The sequence below is a fragment of the Leptonotus elevatus genome, chromosome 13 (assembly GCF_054856555.1).
Source record: "Leptonotus elevatus isolate MCC_2025b chromosome 13, RoL_Lele_1.0, whole genome shotgun sequence".
Classification (NCBI taxonomy): Eukaryota; Metazoa; Chordata; class Actinopteri; order Syngnathiformes; family Syngnathidae; genus Leptonotus; species Leptonotus elevatus.
The window spans coordinates 2,630,714-2,652,008 of NC_141251.1; the positions used below are offsets into that span (position 1 = coordinate 2,630,714).

General features: G+C 41.3%; 1 protein-coding gene across 5 annotated transcripts in view; it reads right to left on the reverse strand.

Moving 5' to 3' along the window:
- Nucleotides 1-83: 83 nt before the first annotated feature.
- The window catches only part of pibf1 (progesterone immunomodulatory binding factor 1), a 26,327-nt gene continuing 5,115 nt past the window's right edge, over nt 84-21,295 (reverse strand). For 2 of the 5 annotated variants that reach the window (XM_086093809.1, XM_086093806.1), the window contains 14 exons: nt 20,248-20,381; nt 19,769-19,877; nt 18,997-19,116; nt 18,852-18,913; nt 18,650-18,775; nt 18,472-18,570; nt 13,473-13,638; nt 12,390-12,540; nt 11,733-11,823; nt 9,734-9,836; nt 6,223-6,353; nt 5,054-5,138; nt 1,934-2,113; nt 735-788 (listed from right to left, as the gene is read on the reverse strand). In XM_086093809.1, coding sequence (XP_085949935.1) covers nt 735-788; nt 1,934-2,113; nt 5,054-5,138; nt 6,223-6,353; nt 9,734-9,836; nt 11,733-11,823; nt 12,390-12,540; nt 13,473-13,638; nt 18,472-18,570; nt 18,650-18,775; nt 18,852-18,913; nt 18,997-19,116; nt 19,769-19,877; nt 20,248-20,381 — 1,611 coding nt within the window. Of the gene's footprint in view, nt 649-734; nt 789-1,862; nt 2,114-2,977; nt 3,123-5,053; nt 5,139-6,222; nt 6,354-9,733; nt 9,837-11,732; nt 11,824-12,389; nt 12,541-13,472; nt 13,639-18,471; nt 18,571-18,649; nt 18,776-18,851; nt 18,914-18,996; nt 19,117-19,768; nt 19,878-20,247; nt 20,382-21,295 lie in introns of those variants that run through there. The other 3 variants (XM_086093807.1, XM_086093808.1, XR_015096971.1) reach the window with 3 other exon arrangements.

Below are 21,295 nucleotides of genomic sequence, written 5' to 3' on the forward strand. Positions count from 1 at the left end.
CAATGAAAAACTAACGTCCAGTGTGTTATCTATCTATCTGAAGTGAGAAGTGTTTGGAGAGTGATAAAGGGAGAGCTCAGATGTGCCAGACGAGCCCCACATTTATTGTATTGGTCGAGTTTGGAAAGAGCTAAGATGACACACACTAAAAACATTTTCTTGCAGTATAAACAGAGCGAACGAATGCCCGTCCGTCAGCATTCACGCAAAATTCTATGACGACAACTTAATGTCAATTCTTAAGATTTGGCTGAAAGATTATCGCAGGCATTACAGAATAAGATTCAAGAAACAGACAAGAATGTAAAAAAAACAAACAAACATCAGTACAAACTGGCAGAGCACCAAGAAAGGAATTCCAGCACTGTTGTTCAGCCGTGCACAATAATCAATGCGCAACAGCGGCTGCACTCAACTGCTAACTACCAGGTGGGTTTCCTTGGTGTATTATATGAGGTCATGCAAAATATGCCAAGCGTTCAATTGAGGACTAAAGCGGCGTGGAACCGATGAGAAGATGGATGGCTGCAAGAACAGCGACGTGTGCCAGGAAAGACGAATAGTTGGGCACTTTTGCAAGGAATGTGTTACCTGAGGAACGTCTGACCGCGTGGGAGAACCAACGACCAGTCATGGCGATTACGCAACCTATAGAAAGTTGATCAATTAGAAAAATGAGGTAAAACATTTTTTATTTGATTTAAAAAAAAAAAAAAAAAAAAAAAAACGAGTCACTATTTGGGTTTTTGCTTGAGTCTTTGGTACCAATCAGGAGCTTCTCTTTTTGTCTGAAAATAAAACAGGGAACGTTTGATTAGGAACATGACATTTGGAAACAACGAGGTCAAATAAACACTTTTGTTATGTTGTGGCTCAAACCGACTCATTAAAAAATCCAGAATTTTGAAATGCATTTTTTTCTCCTCAATAGACCTTCTTACTTAGTTTTACTTTTCTTCATTTTATTAGATTGTATAGATTTTATTGTTGGATTTTCTAACACCACTTTACATGATGCTAACCTGGCAGCAATTGAAGGCTTTATGAGGGTGGAACATCCTAATTTATGCAATTTCTTCTTACTACGCTCATTTTACATGCAGGTACATGTCAATAAATTAGGAACGCGAGGGGAAATGTATTTTATTTCAGCAGTTCAATTCAATTTGCATTTGCACTGTTAGGCTCTTTGGATCGTTTGGCTTGCTCAAAAACAAAAAGCAAAACTCATATTGATATGGTCTTAGAATATTGATGATTATATCTCAAAACCCAAAATTCCTCATCTCGGAAAGCACAAAATTATATAAACAAACAATAAAAAACAATTTTAATATAGAAATTGAACAGAAATTGCCATTTTGCCAAGTATTTTCTCTATTTTATTACACTCTTAAAAACAGTTGGGTCAAAAGGAACCCAATTATGCTTCAAAAATGGACCAATCAACTTTCTGGGTTGTTTTATGCAAAATAACCCAATTTTTGGACCCAAGTAAAGGATCTGATCGGTCTATTTTTGACCCATCGTTGGGTTATTTTTGATCCAACTGTTTTTAGAGTGTAATTTCTTTCTGTTCAGCGTGTTTCCTCTTTTGTACTGAACGACAGTAAATGTTTTACAGTATTATCATTTATTATGACGCACCTGAATGTCATACACACCTTTTTTCATCCCATATTAACACATTCATAAAACTGAATAGGTGATAAACGTCTCGCCTCCACTTAACACAAGAGGAAGGATAACGAGAATATGAATACATTAGTGTCACTATTCCACTTTGTGACTATCTTGCAACTGTTGCTCAAATGAAACCCAACTGACAATTGTTTTTTTTTTTCTCTCTCTCTCATGCCAACCTGGCGTGTTGCCCTCGTCTCGGTTGAGGTGTGACTCACGCGTTGGGGCGTTGGCCCCGCCTGACACTTACGAAGACGGTGGGTTTAGGTTTGCCGGGCGACTCGTCCTTGGCGGGCCCGCCGGCCCCTTTGGAGCGCCGCTGGTCCGAGCCGGCGGCGCCCGGGTCGGCTTTGTCCGCCGCCAAGGGGCTCAGAGCGTTTTCTTGTTGGGAGCGCATGCTGATCAGGACCTGCTTCATCATGGCTAATTCCTGCCGGGATCACATCGGGGAGACGTGTTACACTTCATGATGTGGATTCTTATGCATCACTCGCAACTACTTGGCTACGACAGTGAATCGTAATCAAGTTGAGGCACGTACTTTACATTGGAAAACTCTCATGGCCACATTGTTGTTTACACAAAGCAGGGGAGAATACACGCTTTTGTGTTTTGCTGTATGCTCTGCTAATTTCCGTCAACCGTCTATAAAGGCGTTTGGCATTGTACGTTAGCAAAAAGCAATCAGACTTTCATTGGAGCACATTGCATGATTTCGTTGACATTTAAATACAGAATTTTTCATTGTCTTTTGTTTCATGTGCCAGTTTTCACAGCAAACTGGAAATGACAAATAAACAGCTTGCAGCAAACATTTAGAGAAGTGTGTGAGCACTGAGCAAGCGAGTGAGTACACGTGCTAAGGAATACTTAATAAATAAATACATTTAGATGTGTAAAAAAAAAAATTTTTTTTAAGGCCTCAATATTGTATACTTTTACCGATTGCAGGTGGGTTTGTAATGTACACTCTTAAAAAGTCAAAAGTAACCCAATTATGGATCAAAAATGGACCGATCCACTTTATGGGTCAATTTGACCCAACTTTCTGGGTTGTTTTTTTACAAAGTAACACTTTTGACTCAAAGTTGGGTCAAATTGACCCATAAAGTGGATCGGTCCATTTTTGACCCGTAGTTGGGTTATTTTTGACCCAACTGCTTTTAGAGTGTACTGTGACAGATGGCGAGTACATATTCAAATAATGTCTGAAATCTGGGCCTATATATTTGAAGACAAATGTATTATTCTGTTACTGTTATTACTGAAAATTGGATAATTTCCTACATCACACCTGATGATCCCTCTTCGCTGGTCTAGAAGCAGCTCTTAATTTAAGGGCGACCCCAAGACTCAACGAGCTTCACGGATCTTGCAGGGCTGAGGGAGGACTCGGAGCCATTTCGCTGTTCTATTTATCACCCCTGAGGACACGAGCCCTGGCATGTCACACACACGCAGCAACGCGTGCACACGCACACACACACACACACCACACACACACACACACACTGCGGTGGCATCTCAAACAGGCAGGCGGATGAACAGCTGTCTATGACAGGACACATACTTCATACAGCAAACGGCAGGTTGGGGGGGGGGGGGAGGATTTGTTTTCACACGCACGCGCATACACATAATCTTAAAGGAATTGTTGCAACACAGTGAGAGAACTCGTCTGGTGTGAAAAGCCTGAACGTTTGTTTTATAAACGACTCCTGCAGACTGAAAAGACCCAAACAGGCACGACTGGCTTAATCAGTGTTTTGTTGGTTTGAGGCCTTCCATGCAAATGTCAAGCTTTTTTCGACGATGTGAGCAGATCCCGACGACGTCTGTCAGATAAACACAGCAAGTAGGAAAGCACTTACTGTAAAAAAAATAATAAAATAAAATAAAATAACTCCTATGAAGAACGCACCTATACTCGTGCTTAGCTGCACATTTGTGTACTCTTTATGTAGCTGCATGTAAGACGCCATGTTTGGGGAGGAACAGCTCGCCTTGGCCACCAGCTGACTTGACAGCGAAAAGCAGCATGACAAAAGATTACAGCAGAGGTTGGAAAGGCAGATGAAGCTCCGCTGCCGAAAGTTGACTTTTACAAGCAAGCTTCAGATACGCCGCGGCTTGAAAGAAGCGCCGATGCACTTTGAGTAGTTAATTGAATGGGACAAACAGTCAAACATATCGAAGGCAGTGGTTCTCAAACTTCAGACGCCAAGTACAGACTAAAAAAAAAATAGTAAGCTCTTCAAATATTAATAAAAAAACAAGAGCGGTTTTATTCTAAAAAGTTGGAATATCAGAAAAAAAAACTTTAATTGAATTAATTAAGATAATATTATGAGACAATCATGAGAATAAAGTTGTGATGTCAAGAAAAACAGCGATCAAGTTTATAGAAATAAAGTTGATACATTATGAGAAAAAACACTAAGACTCAAGTCAGAATACGCTGGATTATTATTATTTTTAATTACGCCAAGTGAAAAGAAAACTTAAAATGAAACAACAATAAAGTTGTAATACTACCGTAAATGACAAACATATGTCAAAATATTATAAGCAAAAACTCAAGGAATAGTTTTAATTTCATAGTAAATTAAACCTCTTTAAAAAAAAAATGAAGAAAAAAATAATAAATAAATTAAACCTCTAAATTCCAAAAGCAAGTCAGTTTTATGAGAAAAATATCAACAATAAGTCAAATTTTGAGGAAAATAGTGTTGTATTATTATGAGAAAATTCAATGTAATTTTACAAAAATAAAGTCAAATTAATATAAAAAAAGGGAGAACAAAAATCACACAACAATAAAGTTCTAATATTACGACAAAAAGGTGTTATTTTAGACTAGATCAAGTAAACCACTGTAACATTATGCAGTTTGAAAAATACGTTTAGATAAAATAAATTACTAAGTTACTTAAACAATGATCCCATTTAAATCTATTACACATAGGTGTAAAATAAATATTGTACGGAAATAATAATAAATAAAAAAAAACTAACAGTTCTTAAACATTTTTTGGAAATGCGATAATTTTTTTTAAATACTACCATCGTAATTGTACTTAGTGATACTTTGATGTACCACTAGAGGGAGCCTACATACCACTAGTGGTATTATTACGCACTTTTGAAAATTACTGAAGGCGCTTTTTTTCAGGGTAATGTAAAGTTTGAACATATATTTAAGTGTTTTGTCTATCGTCGTTTGGGGTAACTCTAGTGTTTAAACTGAATATAGCACTTTTTTTCTATTTGCAAAATGTTGCTATTCATGGGAGGTCATGATCCCTCACCCCTGCGCATTTCGAGGGTTCATTAAACTCCCCATAAAGAAGGGGGACGTCCTCACATGTACCTCACGGTGGTTGAGGAGCCGCTCCAGATCGGCGGCCATGTTGTTCTTCACCTGCAGCAGGGCCGTCTTCTCCTTCCTCAGAGACCTGGTGACACACAAGGAATGCAAGAGATCGAACATGCAATTAACTTGAATTCATGAAACGAGTCAGATGGACTAATGATGACTAAGAGTGACTCAACAAACCGCAATTGTGCCAGGGTGGAGTTCGATATAGGAGGAAATGTGTAGTAACAAACTAGGCAGCATGTGTCACCATCCTAATGGCAAAGGTGGAAGCAAGGAAGACACGGACAGACTTTGACCCTTGCATAATTATCAAACGTGAAAAGAGCTGCTCGCCGGCTGAACATGTTGAAACTGAGTCGGGTTGGAAAATCAGAACACAATGTCGGCTGAATAAAAGTAGAGCATTAAAAACAAATGGTGCCACTTTAACACAACCATGTGACATTCCACGATTCACAATGAATAGCGAACCGGCGTGCGAAATAGTGACTTCCCTCCTGCCCCGTCACATGACCTGAAAGCGACTTGTGGGTAGTGGAGTCTTGGGGCCTCTTAAAGGCTCCGACTCCGCTTCATACTTCCTCTTTGGTTTGTATTACAATTAAAGATGTCACTGGCAGGGGCTGCGAGGCAGATGTGCAAGCCGCTAGGGCACCGCGCTGCTAAAAAGCCACTTTAAAATGTGCAGTTTTGCTATATTTGTATGTCGTCACAACGGTAAAGCTGGACCTTCTGGGTTGGTACTTTATTGTGAGCAGCCGAAAGGCACACCTGTGCAATAAATGTGTTGCACTGCAGAGGTCACGCACCTAACGAGGCAGATGTGCTAACCACCAATACACTGTACTGCTCTTGGCAAAACAGATTGATGATGTGTTCAAAGTCTTGTTCCGTCATAATTATATATTGTGTTGATTTTCATACAGTTATAATCACCCATAGAAAAACGCCAAAATGGAATTATAAAAGGTGCCAAAGTCATGTAGGGGGAAAAAAAGAAGAAGCAGTAAATCACCCAAGGGTTGGGAGACATGGAGAACTGCCATCAGAGTCCTTTTACAGAGGAACAAATGAAATTAAGCTAATGGCCTCAAATTAAAGTTGTTGTGTCAATATACGGCGATGTGTGTGTGTGTGTGCGAGAGTGCGTGCGTACGTACGTGACATCATCCTCAAGTGAAGCGACGCGTTGTTTCAGGGTGTCGATCTGTCCGTCCTTGTGTCTCACCGTCTCGATCAGGTAGCTGTAAGGCTGCTGCGTCTGATCCAGCAGCTGGTTGGCCGCTAGCAACTGCGCGGAAAACGCTCAGGTCAACCGCAGAGTCACAATCGGAACCATTCTGCTCGGGCTGCGCAAACGTTTCGTCTTGTGTGCTGTCCACTTGGAACGTTGCCTCTGTTAACTAGCGCAGTGGATGTGGAAAGAAACATGCAAAGTGTGGACTCAGCTTTAATTCTCGGGGTCTTGTATAAATATTATTACACAAGGCCCTTTTCAAGTGATTGATAAGGTGAACGGTCTGGAGTGGATTTTCGTGTTTGGCTTCACATTCTGCCAAACGCTGCATAATTCTGGGCCACGGCCTCGCGGTTAGGAATCCCCCTTCCCTAAATTGCCCCCGTCCTGGGACAGTTCATTTTGGAGGGATTTGAATTGAACAGAGCCCGCAAGACTCAATTCCCCATTGAAGCATAATTAAAAAAAATGATGTCACCGTCCCCAATCTAATGGGTCCAACTAGATGAAGCAACATCATGTTCTCCTATCACATTAAAAAGCATTTAACAGGAGTGTGAATTGCCTCGTACCTGGCGATTCGAATTACAATTCATAGGGGACGATTCGATACCGATTAATAAGTCGATTATTACCACTCAAATCTAGAAAATACTAATCATTAAACTTGTACATGTATTGCACACTGTAAAATTTGTATGAAAATGTATTTATTTGAAACGGCCGGCTTATAACTGAGTCACTGTATTTAACAAACAGGTTGCAAACTGTTTCACGTTTAAATAACATTTAAATAAAATATTAACTCTTTTGTTTGCAATAACGTATAAATATGTTCTATTTTAAATATTTCCATGCATGTATTTTTTTTTTTATGCTAGAGCAGAGTTCACCAATTCTGGTCCTTGAGGTCCGGAGTCCTGCAGGTTTGAGATGTTTCTGCCTTCCAACACACTTAAAACCTGCAGGACTCCGGACCCCCAGGACCGGAATTGGTGAACCCTGTGCTAGAGAGCATACAGGCTTTGATGCAGCCTCTGAACTGAAGAGAACGCTTGAAGCAATGGTAGTTATTACAAAAACGGCCAGCAGGTGGCAGCAGAGAATATGAGACCAACCAGGGCCATGTTGCAAAAAAAGCTCTTTTTGTCAGTGTTTTCACCAGGAATGTGACTATTAATGAAACTTAGCTATATTCTAATGTGAATTGCTGCAAAATGATAGAAATAAAGTTTTTTTCCCCCAATAAAAGAAGAGACTCTAATCTTTTCATGTGCTTATAGCAATAGAACACAATATTCTGTGGGCCTTGCAGAATCAGTCAAAATCCAGTAAAACAGCCGAGAGTGAAGGGGGTTGCTTGAGTGAAAATGGCTGCGAGTGAATGAGTTAAGGCATTAAAAATAATATTCTTCCATTCCTAAAGAGTGAGCCCTAACCCTAAGTAAGAGTCGTTTTTTCACGATTCATACAATAAACCCATTAAAAGGGAATTCAACTGTTAAATTCCTTCCTATTTACTTTCTAAAGTACGTTTGCGGTCAGAACAAGAACTACTTCCTGCTTTCGCACGGCCAGTGGCCGTTCAGGTAGCGCAAGCTCAGCTCACTAGCGGTATATTTACTTACAATGTGAGAACGGCGCAAGGTAAACGGCACCGCCAGCTTTCAATAGCTGCAAAAAAAGTTGGATAATGGTGAGTGCATTGATTTGTTTAGTGCTGTTAAACAGTCAACCAAGATAGCATTTAAGCATTAGCGATGACTGCGCATATCGTGTATTATATAGCGTCCCGGGTTTAAATTTGAAAATCTGCTCACGATATCCTTTAAGCTGATATCACCATAACAACAAATAAAGCAAAAAGTTCAAAGCGACTCATAAAAAAAAAAGAACCATGAATCTCTTGTCAACGTGGAACCGTGACAGTTTCCCGAGGCAGCTTTCAAGTTGCTGGCCCTTCTTTCCCAGCATTTCTATGTTTAGGTTAAAAAGAATTCTACTGTCAATAAAAGACTCAAGATATTACAGAGACCTAATTAGTAACTAACTAGTGCTCTTGACGATCTGGTCTCAAATCTGGGGGGGGGGGGGAAACAGATAAAGTGTGTTTGTTACACATTAAACCACTTTTACAGCCCACACGAGCGCGAGCAAAAGTGGGCAGGAGGGCAAATCCAAGTGGGTGGGAGGTTGAGGACAATAGTAAAGTTAGTCAGGGCGTCTGCGTGGGTGGTTAACACCCTCTGCTTTCCCTGTACAATTTTTCACGCTCTCCTTTCATACTCAGTGAATCATAAGGTATTCCTGATGAATGCCAGTCAGTCTTAGCTGACAGGTGAATGGCTGGTTTATTTAGTCTCAAGTGGGGCCCCGCCTTTTTCGCTCTCTCAAACCACCTTAGCTCTTGTGGGGTTCAAAAAGCTTTCAAAAAAAGTAAACACGCAAAAAAAAAAAAAAAAAAAGAGAAGTGAAGCCAACTGGACACCTGTGCTGCCAATCTGGCATTTTTTTCAGCCTTACGGTGACTTTTGAGCAGGAGACACGTGAATGCGCACAGAAGCCCCAATTAAAGTCGCCGCTTTGCACGTGCACAGTCACACAACAAAACATAAGCCTGTGTGATCGGTGCGTCCGAGTGCTGAGAGAGGACAAGACCGCGGCCGTCACGGTTTGCGGCGCTGCTTTCCCTCTGAGTCAACAAGTGTGACAGACAGGCAACGACGACTCCGGCTTCTCACACTTTGTCGCCTAAGCTGTTGTGTTTGCCCCAAGAAAAACTTGGCATTTTCGTGACGGCAACGAAATAACTAAAACTAAAATGCAAAAAATGTTAACAAAATCAAATAAAAACTCAAATGCTTTTTAAATACTTGACTCCTTGAGCCATGTTCAGCAGTAAAAAGTACATATTTTGTGAGTTAAATGTTGCACACAAGTGATACACTTTTTTTTTTTTTATGAAAACTAATACTGAAACTAAACTAAATTAAAACCAAGCAATAAAAAAAAACCCACTAATACAAACTAACAGAACCGCCTGAAAACTTCTTCTGAAAAATTCAAAAAACAAAAAACTCAAAATGGAACCAAAACTAACTATGAATGAAAAGTTCCCAAACTATAATAACCCTGAAGAGGACACAGAGTGGATTGCAAGACTAACCGCCATGGACTTAACCACCAGTGGCGGGCCCGTGCGTTGGCATGAGGGCGGGCGGGCGGGGGTTCTGATGACAGAGGAGGAAGCGTTGCATGATAACTGTTATGCCATCAAAACACTCGTAGTAAATCATTCGTGTTCTCGTAAAACTGGGGAACATCCGTGATGCCCAACTGGGGGGGGGTTGAGAGACAATATTATGGAAGTGCATGTGAGGACACGAAGGTGCGAAAAATGCCACGAAGCCAACGCCGACGCACTCGCTGTTTACCTCCTCGGATATCTGGCCTGTTTGGGACTGGTGCTTCTCCAAGTCTCTCCTTAGTGATGTGTTCTGCCTCTCCAGCTGCAGCACCCTGCGGGCCAGGTGAACACTGCGCACGCACGCACGCACGCACAAAAGAGTGAGGAGAAAATTCCAAAACACTGCAAGTTACCACTAGTGTTACTTCAATATTTCCCTCATGGGTTACGTAACCATGACAGATGAGATCAATATGAATTTGGTTGTTTTTCCCCCGCCGCTTGTGTTGACTATCAAAAAGTGCGCGTGGACTATAAAAACACATACAGGACACACACATGCAATACAAGTCGCAACACAGCGAGTAGCACTCGACTACGGGGGGGAGGGCGGAGTGCGGGCAGATGATGGCGCTTTATCACACGGCGAGACGTCGACGTTTGGCAATGAGAAGAGAAACAAGAGCAAGAGGAAATTGTGCTGGTATGAAAGCTGTCATCCACCCGGGCAGGTTTAATGCCACGGCAAACACGAGTAGTGGAGGAAGCACTTTGTCACCTGGCACACAAAGGAGGAACTCACTTAGCTTTAATAAAGTGATGTTTTCACTGAGAAATGACTCTAAAATAAATACACACGTGTAGGTGTGTGTGTGTGTGCGCGCATAACTGTTTTCAGCGTGATGCAAGCCGACACTAGTTGCTAAGACGACACAAGGCCGTAGATTTGATTTGGACCGGCCGCAATGATATTGAGTTATTTGGATTTTTGCAATATAAAAGGTAAATAAAAGTTCAACCTCGAACCTCAAGGGTTTCAGCATAATGTGTGCAGCCTTGGACTCACAGGACTTATTATGTTCGTGCCTTGAGATACAAGTTTAATTCTTTCCTTAACTCAAAACAAACGGATCTCGAACCATTGATCTTTATTGAAAAGAATGGAAATTAACAAAAAAAATTAAAGTTTGTGTGTCATGATTAATTCATTGCGGCTCATTCTGGTGTGCGCAACTTGGCCACCAGGGGCAGTATAACACAGTCATGCGGAAGCAAACGAAGAAGAACTACTGTTAAGTGACTCGGCAAACTGCAGTAATTTTTTATTAATGTAGAAGCACAAAATTAGGACCTGACCGATGAGGATTTTATTCTTATATTTTTGGGGGGGTGGAGGGGTTGGCCAATGTGTGGCAGAATACAATTATTTTTTTGGTCCCTTAAAGGATCATTGTACAGTTTGTCACTCGCGACTGCCACCTCTGGCCCAAAACATAACGGCAGCATCTGTGTCAGGCTCGTTCATGGGGCGCGTGCGAGTATGTGCACGATCTTAAAGCGGCAGCCACACAAAACCCGTTCCCAAGGAAACTGTGGGGTGTGGGGGTCCGCACACTCTACTATAAAGGGACCATAAGAGCTGATAGGTGCAGTCAGAGTAAAAACAGTCAGGGCTCTTCGTACTCATCTGGGCATAGGTGGAGCATGCATGATGTAGAAAAAGCTTTAATATGACCTTTTTAAACGGCACAATGCACCTTTAACATTTACAACGATAAATATTATGAATTACAGGCACCGCACTTGACTTTGTTCTATTTGTTTAAGTTGACAACAGGTTGAAAAATCGTCCGACTGTAGGACTTTGACATGAGTCAAAGGTATGCGCTTGTTTTAAATACAGTACACAAAGTGTAAGTCTGTTGTTTTATGAATAGTAAAGTAAACCAACTGGGAATGGCGTTAAACAGCTTGATGCCTCTTTTTAAGAATCTGTCAATTGTTGCGTGCCTTTAAAGTCGTACAAAACTTACCGCTTTAAATTGCTACGTGAAGACCTTAGAAAATCTCAGCATGAAAACATGTATTTGTTTTTGTCATTTATGCCAAGTAAAGAACCAGTCTCAACAAGGAGGAGAAGAAATTCCACTGTCATACGCAGCAATGCGCAATGTGTTACCGTGTGCATTACTGTTTTCTTTGTGTGGATATTCAAAGCAGTGTGCGGTGTGCCTCAGGGTTCGTACCTCTGCTGCAGTCTCCTTCTGGCCGTGGTGGGAACGTTGGCTCCGTAGCCGTACGAGAAGAGGACCCTCTCTGCTTCCTCTTCATTCTCAACTGGAAAGACACCAAAGCAAATACAAGCTCATCAGCAAAGTTTGTTTAACATACAATGGATATGAAAAGTCTACACACCCCTGCTCAAGTGCCAGGTTTTTGTCAGATAAAAAAATAAAGCCAAGACAAATCATTTTTCCCCCAGCATTGCTGTACAGTGACGCATAACCAGTATAACCCATTTAATAAAAAAAAAATCTCTCGGGGTGGGGTTGGGGGGTAATGGGGGTTGGGGGGTAAAATTAACTGAGATAATGTGGTTGCACAAGTGTGCACACCCTTTATAACTGGGGATGTGGTTGTGTTTAGAATTAACCAACACAAATTAAAAACTCATGTTAAATAGTCAGCACACAACGAACACCAATACAAGTGCCTCTGATTAACCCCAAATAAGTTCAGCTGTTCTAGTAGGCTTTCCCAGGCATTTTTAGAGTCACATCTTATAGTACAAGTTTGTAGAGAGCGTCCTTAGCATCAAAGGGATGTCATTCTTCAAAGGTAGCAGTCAGAAGAAGGATTTTTTTTTTCTTCCCCCCAATATGACAACCACTGAGCGGCCTCACTTTCAGCAGCCTGCATGGTGACTTGGTCCAGTTCCTGCTCGAGTTTTTCGTACGTCTCCAGTCGGGACGCCTGCTCGGAATTCTGAGCGTGAAGCTCTGCGGTGCGCTTCTCTGATGACGTCTGTAGCCTGTAAAACTCCTGCGTGAGGACCTGCCACAGAGGTGGAAACAAAGATGAAACAGATACTGTATCGCCATTATACATTTTCATTTAGTTGTTACCGAATAATAAGGTTTTGAAGTCAATTGTTATGTTTTTTTTTTAATGCAAGAGCATACAGAAGGCTTTGATGCAGCCTCTGACCGGAAGAGGTGGCTTAAAGCAATGGTTGTTATTAGAAATTATTATGTTGCAACAAGCTCTTTTTGTCAGTATTTTCACCAGGAATGTGAATATTGATGAAACTTTGCTATATTCTAAAACGGAAACAGATGCAAATATACTCTTTTTCCTGATGAAAGAAGAAACTCTAATCTTTAATTTGGTAGGTTCCATGTGTTTATAGCAATAGAACACAATATTCTGTGGGCCTTGCAAAATCAGTGAAAATCCAGTAAAACAGCCGTGAGCAAAGGGGGTTGCTTCAGTGAAAATGGCTGCAAGTGAATATATAAATAAACAATTCTAAATGATCACAAGAACGGCACAGTTTCTGTTTTAAAAGCAAAAAAAGAAAACCACCAATGCTAATAACCTGCAGTCTCACGCCAAAAGATCATCTATAGCTTTCATTTAAGTATTTTTCCTCTCAATTAGTTTTTCCTGAGAACCACTCGGAGGCAACTGCGTAAAGCAAAAGAACTAAGGAACTAACGCGGGAGCCGTGTGATGACTAAAACTAAAGTGTTGCGAGAGTGTTGAAAGAATTTTGCTTGATGACGAAGACCTGCTGACAAGTTGGCAGAAAAACATAGCAACGGTGTATGAGGGAGAATAACTTGCAGACAAAAATAAGAAGGCTGCTCATCTGTGTAACGTTACAGTACGGCCGTCACACAACTTGACTTCTTAGCAGTATTGAATCTAAGAAAAATCATTCTCAGCTCTGTAGTCTCCACTGAGAGGACGTTTTTTGGGAGTACCTCCAGTTTTTTGCGCTGTTTCTCACACTCCACCTGGCACTGCGCCAGAGCCTTGTCCGTCTCCTCCTTCATCAACTGCGCGCGCTCGGCTTCGAAGGAGTGCAGCTTCGCCTGGTTGGACAACTCCGCGACCCTGCTGTCGGTGCCGAGCTGCAGCTGGCGAAACCTGCCGAGTGGAAGGAGACGATGAAAGAACTTCAATGACTTTTTACGATCCACTTTTGAGCATGGAAGCATTTTTATGTGCAGAATTAAATGTAATCTCTTAGGGCAGCACGGCGAGCTAGTGGTTAGCACGTCTGCCCCGCAGTTCAGAGATTCAGGGGGTATGGTATGGAGGAGCAATTTTATTTTTTACAAAATAAATAAATGACTAAATAAACAAATAAATGACTAAAAGGGAAAATAAAAACAGATGTAAAAAAAATAGAATTTGATAATTAAATCCAAAAAAATAAATATAAATGGAAATAAAAACAACAACAAATATATACATATATATATATAAATAAATACATTTTGTATTTAATTTTTGAATTATATTTTTTATATCCATTTTTATTTTCACTTTTAGTCATTTATTAATTTATTTGTAATTTCGGCAGTTTTGGTCCATACTACCAGGACAAAATGTTATTCAAATGAGGGGGCGGTCCTAAGCGTGTTTTGGATTGGACTCCCGTCATTGCAAACTGCCTTTCATTGGCCGAGTGAGCGGCTCGGCAAAGAAGGAAATCTCGCCGACTTGAATGCAGAGCTCCAGCAATGGACGACTATCTTATCCACTGTCAGCACAACTTGCTTGATTAAAAAAAAATCATCTAACTACAATGAGATTATTTTTCAAAATCATTCAGACCCAACAACGACATAGGAAAAAGGTGTAAAATAGAGTCCTAAGACCCTTCCAATTAATATAACGCACTGCGCCCCAGCTATTTCCAACACTCTTCCGTGTGCAATTGAGTAGCTGTGTCTCATAGACACAATAAAACACAGTGAGTCACCAGATAATATCTTAGTAATAATCCCATTATCTTTTAAACACACAATTTGGCAAGTGCAGTGTTGCTCAACAGGACAGCCGAGTCCTAAAACGTCAGAATGAAGACAAGCGCCCACGGCCGTGCTTGGCCTCGTTTGATGTTCTGTGATTGCGTTTGGCAGTCGGCACAAGGAACTTAATGAGAGCGAAATGGCGGGAGCTTGTGTTCTCGGATGACACCGTTTTGAGTTAAGAGTGGTGTAGCCAGTGAACCTGCAAGCTTGCACGCAAAGCCTTAAATCTTGTGTACCGCCTCAAAAATATGAGCTCATATTGCTGAGTGAATTAGTTTAATTAAGATGCCAGGTAAAAATACGAATGTAAGGCTTCTTTTTTTATTGTACTCTAAGTAAAAGCTAAATTGAGGCATCGGGTTAAATTTCAGGATTATCCTAAAACGAAAGGTGAACTTCTGAATGCACAATTGTTCGATGTTTTACTACTTTTTTTCAGAACAAGAAACTAAATGGCAAAATTCGATGTTTGACCCATGAATAAATGCATACATTTTCAAAGACGTCCAAATATGCCTTTCTGTGACTCTTCCAGTCTCTCTTGCAATCTGCTAAATGACACTCTGTACCCTCTGAGGACTTCGTCTTTACAGCCTGACAATTGGCAGGTACTTTTGATCATCTGTCATGTGTGTGTATGCAAACAGCATAATGAAGAGTCTTAAACGGCAATTTTAATTGAATCAGGAAAAGTATTGGTCGAGTCATGGTTCAAACACCTCGTGTGAATTTTGCCATTCGGCTCTCTTTGAACTCATTTGCTCCCCAAAATGTAGAAATGCGTTAAATTTTAAATATTACCAGTGTCCAAAAACGTATTTATACGTTTTTAAGTTATTTTATGCTACAGCATACAGAAGGCTTTGATGGAGCCTCTAAACTGAAGAGAACGGTTGAAGCAATGCTAGTTATTACAAAAACGGTTAGCAGGTGGCAGCAGAGTGTAAGAGGGCAACAAAAAGCTGTTTTTCACAACAGTTTTAAACACATTTGTGAATATTGATGAAACTTAGCTATATTCTAATGCTAATTGCTGCAAAACTGAAACAGATAGAAATATACTTATTTCCTGATGAAAGAAGAGACTCAAATCTCATGTTGTTACGTTCCATGTTTTTATAGCAATAGAACACAATATCCTGTAGGCCTCGCAAAATCTGTCAAAATCCAGTAAAACCGCCGGGAGCGAAGGGGGTTGCTTCAGTGAGAAAGGCTGCGAGTGAATGAGTTCAACAAAAAGCACATTGAACAGAAAATGTCATCTCAAATTCATACATATCGAGAATTTTTGGTATATCTTGAAATTTCACCAAATATCCCCCAACTTCCGGAATAGTGTATCCTCTATGCCACAGTTTAAAAATAACAAAGCAGCTCTTGGAGTGAAAAGCAGACGGAAGGAATGCGTGTTTGCTTCCTCGGGCCGCAGAGGTTGCTTTGGACAATATTAATAACTCCCGATTACAGCTGACCTGATAGGATTTCATCATCCATAGAGCGCTCTCGGCTGGGTTGTGCATGCGCGACGTGACGGACAAGTGCACATGGCCGACGTTTTATGTCCTCCTTTATTGATGCCGGCCTGCAATCGAGATGCAAGGAATGACTTCATGCGAATGATCTGGCTTGTGTCAGGTTATTTCTTCACCCCTTCGAACGAGACTTTTGGCACGGAAGCCCACCTGGAGAATCCCGGATTTTCTGTCAGTCTGTGAGCTCAAAAGCGGTGTTTTTGAACCCGAACGAGCCGGCGACTGTAACCAGCCCGCTGCCCCGCCCACGCTACTGTCGTCTGACGCCATTTCAAGCTCGTCCGCCTCATTCTTTGCCCCCAAAATAGGGGCATGCGTGGGGTTAGGGGTTAAGGGCTTGTGGCTAGCATCTGTCGTTGCTGGCTTGCGATGCGCGGCGGGAATGCAATCGTGTCAAAGAGAGAGTGCAAGGGAGAGTGTGTGTGTGTGTGTGTGTGTATCAATGTACATGCTTGTGTGTGTATGGAAAGTAAGACCAACAGCTGGTGGTTTGGATCTGGAGAAATGACAAGCATGCAGTAGTACCCTGGAGACAGGGACACTGCTGCTGCCGCTGCCACTGCTGCTGAGTGTCAGTATGTCATTTATAGCCTATTTTACATGTCAAATATGAAAAAAATATTGGACCTATTTCAAATTGTTTACATACTCAGACCACGTTTCTTAGTCAACATGTATATGGAAGCCAGCGACATCTTTTGAATGTAAAGTATTTTTGCCTTGCCTCAATAAACGCTGGGGAACACTTGATGAGTTTACAATTTACAGTAAACCTTACAGTTACGTGGCCACATCGGCTTTACTTGCACCGAAAGTATTTCCTTACGAGTGACGACAGGCTTCGCTGTACAAGCCCACTCGTCTTCCCCTCCCCTCGCAGTGAACTAAAGTGACTTTGGTTTGACTTTTAACTCTGCAGTTTCATCTTCAGTAAGAAACGGGTAAATCAAAGCGCCAGCATGCACTAATGATAGCCTTTAGACATCACACATGCATCAATTAGGCATGTCAGCCGCCCCTTATAGTAACGTGCGGTAAAGTTTTCATTTTGGAACTCAAGAAGGCTGCTTCGCTAATTACGCGACGTAGCAAAAATTAGACATTTAAAATGAAGGGGGAATATGATGACGATGATGAAAAAAAAAAACTGCCCTAACTGGCTTCCTTTTGACAGTTTAAGAATCATCCTCCGGCAAATACTCTCATAGGCTTCTGATGTTGAGCCCACAACCAGGAAATGAACTTCACGCGCCGTTTAACATCAGCAACGAAAGTGCCAAAAATGCTTGCATTACTGATTTAACGTGACAATGCAGTCGAGGCATCAAAGATTCTGCTTTTAGTTTCGATTGATTCTGAGAGGTATTCATTATTTTGTGTTTTTAATCACACTGTAGCTTGTTTTGCTAACATAATTACAGTCGCTGCTTTGTTAATTTCCTCAGTTTGCGGGAACGGATCAACTTGTCAGGTTAAACATGGTTGTCTAAGCTTGTGTCGATGTTTTGATGTTATGTAATGACACGCCCACATTTCGCTATATATACACACAGTTGTATACTGCATGCATCTTCATTGTAATTTGCTGAGTAAGGCTTGCACGTGTGCAATCATCCCTACTCGGGACGTAAATGCATAGAGAAGTAAAGTCGAAGATGAGAAGTAAATTGACTCTTAATTTCAACATTTACACCAAAGTGAGCATCCGATTTGTTGCTTTCTTAACCACAAGGCAGACATTTTGTTTCCCTTTCCCTTAATCCGTCTGTAAATTATCCATGAAACTAAATGAAGGTGTATATTTATAAAGGTGGACAATTTGGCACGGATCCAAATTGGGATAGCTCAAACAAAAATGTTTATTTACGTGTCTGTTGTTTATAGCAGTGTAGAACTGCAGTGATTGATACTGAGCTTCTTTTGAGTGTTTGGCACTTTGGATGAAGTGAAACAAGACCACACTTTATTCGAAACACCTCTTAGGGTATTTCCACAGCACAGTCACAATGCAGTGTTCAAATAATACCTCTGTTATAGCAAATGAAAACTGAAAGTTGGTAAAGGCATCATTTTCAATATGGCTGTAATATGAGATGAGTGTGAACCCGTCAGATAAGATATGCCACTGTGTGATTTGATACAATAAGTTCTGTTTCCAACACAAATTACCCTAAGCGAATGAAACCATCTCATTTTTTTTGTATAACCCCCCCCAACACTTTAAGCCATAATAAAACACCCAAATGAAAAACAGCAACTTCTTGAGTCACGTATTCTTACGCGGCTGCAAAGATGGTTTCATCTCGCCCCATTTGCAACCTCAAAACCTCATGTGTCGTGAACCGACGACCCGCTGTCTAATGATCATACAGTGCAGCAATTAGTGGATACGGTCGTGTCAAACGTACTGTTCCAGAAGTTGGTCATATCGCGACTGAGTATCCCTCTCGGCAGAAAACGCCCGCTCCTTCTCCAGAACGGCGTTGTCTCTGGCCTCACGCAGGTTTCTACACAACGAAAAAACCAGTTCAGACTCTTGGACTTCAAACACAGAGAATGAACGAATGGCGTTTGGCGACGCTGCACCTGTTCTCTCTCTCATACATCTCCCTGGATGTGCTCTGCAAGTGATCGATTTCCTGACCGGTTTTCAGTCGGATGTTCTCCAGCTCATCTCTCAGCTTGCGCTCATACTCGGACTTGTAGTGATCACTGCCACGGGAAGCAAAAAGGGAAAACATGACAAGTGATTGTGTGCTACTTGAGGCTAAAAGCAACAGATGCCAACCTGGATGCTACATATTTCTCATAGGCGTCCTCCCGGGCCTTCTTGGTGTCCTCCAGTTGCACCTGGAACAGGTACACCGGCAGTGAGACGTGGCTCGGTGATTACGTAAGCCTGCGACCTCGACGGCATGTGAGACTGAAACAACCTGCAGGCGCTCCAGGCGGTCTTCCTCATGCGCACAGCGAACGCTCAGCTCCATGTTCTGTCTGTGCAGGTACTCCTTGTCCTTCTGCAGCAGCGTGGCTGACTGTTGCAACGTCGCCATCTGTAGGGCAAAAAACAACATTGCAGGCGCGGCAGCGGAGGGAAGCTCGAGTCAACTGCAGCACGAGTTGACAAACTTTTGGGGATCCCTGACAGGGAAGATATTTTTCCAAGGGCCCCCCTCTAATAATAATAATAATAATAATAATAATAATAATAATTATTATTATTATTAAAAATAAATAAATAAATATATAATCTGGATGCCAATTAAACATATGTTTCAGCATTCCCACAATAAAGTTCCCCCCCCCCAAGATAAAGTGTAAAAAAAATATTTTATCCTGATTTAAGACTCTCGCATATTGGTTAAACCACACCAAGTACACAACTAGTCTCTAGCCCTGCCTTACCCCCAAACGACTGGATTTTGGCCCGTTTTACTGCCGCTTCTCCTCTTTCCTCCCCCCTCCTCTCCTGGTTAGCTCGGGAGCTAAGGGGATTTTGCATCAGCCAACCTGGACAGCCATACAGTACTGCAGGGTTTCGCGGACCCCAAATCCTTTATAAGTCTCAGTAAGATTCCTCCCAGCCCTCGTTGATGAATAATAATCGAATATTTTCCCGGACCGACATTTGTTTGTGTGAAGTCGTCTGAGGGAAATCCTGCTGTACTCGTCCATGTGTATTATGTGTTGGTTTGGGTGACACACCTCTTTGCCGAGGGTCTCTCGTTCCCTGCCAAGGGCTGCGTGAGTCAAGTTAAGGGTCTCGAATTTTCTTTTCGCCTCCTTCAGTTCGGCTTCCAAGGCGTCACGCTCACTGCCAAACACAACATATTACACACGCATCAACTTACTCGTACATACCTGATTAGGATAAAGTAGTATTAAATGATAATATGATGAAATATAGGACAATTTGACGAACAACCAAAAGATTCATAAGCCTTTTTGAGAACTTTGCAAGCAATTTAATTAGGAGACATTATGCATTCCCCCCCCCACAATTTAAGAGTTCCCTTGTGAAAATAAATAAATAAATAAATCAATGACCATTACATTATTTGGTCAAAATATACAAATATCCACTTGTTTTCGATCTTACACACAGGCTGAGTATGACTTAGACTTGATGGACAGGCCCTCGAGAGACCCTACAATTTGTACACAAGCCATTTAAAAGCTGTCACCGTTTGATGTTGGGGTAGTTTTCCCGGCGGTAGTCCCCATCCTGAATGTGCTGCTTGGTGTCAGCCAGCTCCAACGTCAGTCTCTGGCTCCTCAGCTCCAGCTCCGAGCGTAGACGCCGTTCCTCCTCGTAGCTCTCAACACAGACAATGACATCCTCGTAAGGTACTCTTTTTTTTTTTTACCACACAAGTAAAATTAGCTAAAATTTGGCTCTCTATTGGACGTGTGGTATCTAAATAATTTTGGAATATTTTTTTTTAACTTGCGACCACTCAAAATGTTCAGTGGCATCAGGTCCATACATATATAGTTTTTTATTTATTTATTTGTTTTTGATACCCTCTCATCTGTGGATATATAAAAAAAACACATTCAAATTGGAATATTAACATACGCGTGCACATACATTCGTCACACACTACATATACGCGTGTGAATGTGTCTGTTACTGCGTCCACACACGCTCACAGGCCTGAGCTCTCGATCCCAACCGTGTTTTCTCGTTTTGGTATAAGAATGGGGACATAGGAAGCACATAAGTCAGCTCAACCAAAAATGATAATCAGCTCTCTAGCGCCATCTGATGTATTATGGCTTTTATGCCTCAAAAGTAAAAAAAAAAAAAAATCTACCTTTAGTTGATGCCCCAGTGAAGGGGTAAATTGGGTAATCACGGGAAATGCACTATAACACATCAGTGTACAGTGCATCAAAACACATGAAAAATTCTGATTTATAATGAGAGTCAATAGGCCAAAATATGGACATTTTTACTCATGTGTGCTATAAAAATTTGTTTCCCCACATATAATAATGACAATAATAATTTAGAAATTTTAGAAGATGCCATTTTGAACTTCAACATGTTTTGGACAATTGGGTGCAATTTCAGCTCACTCAGTGATTTTTTTCATATGCTTTATATTTAATATCAATATTAATCAAAAAGCCCAAAATTGGACACTTTCCTTACTAGGGTTTTAACATGCCCCTGCATGTGGTGCAAATATCGCCAACATGTGCAGCATCCCAAAAATTTGTATCACT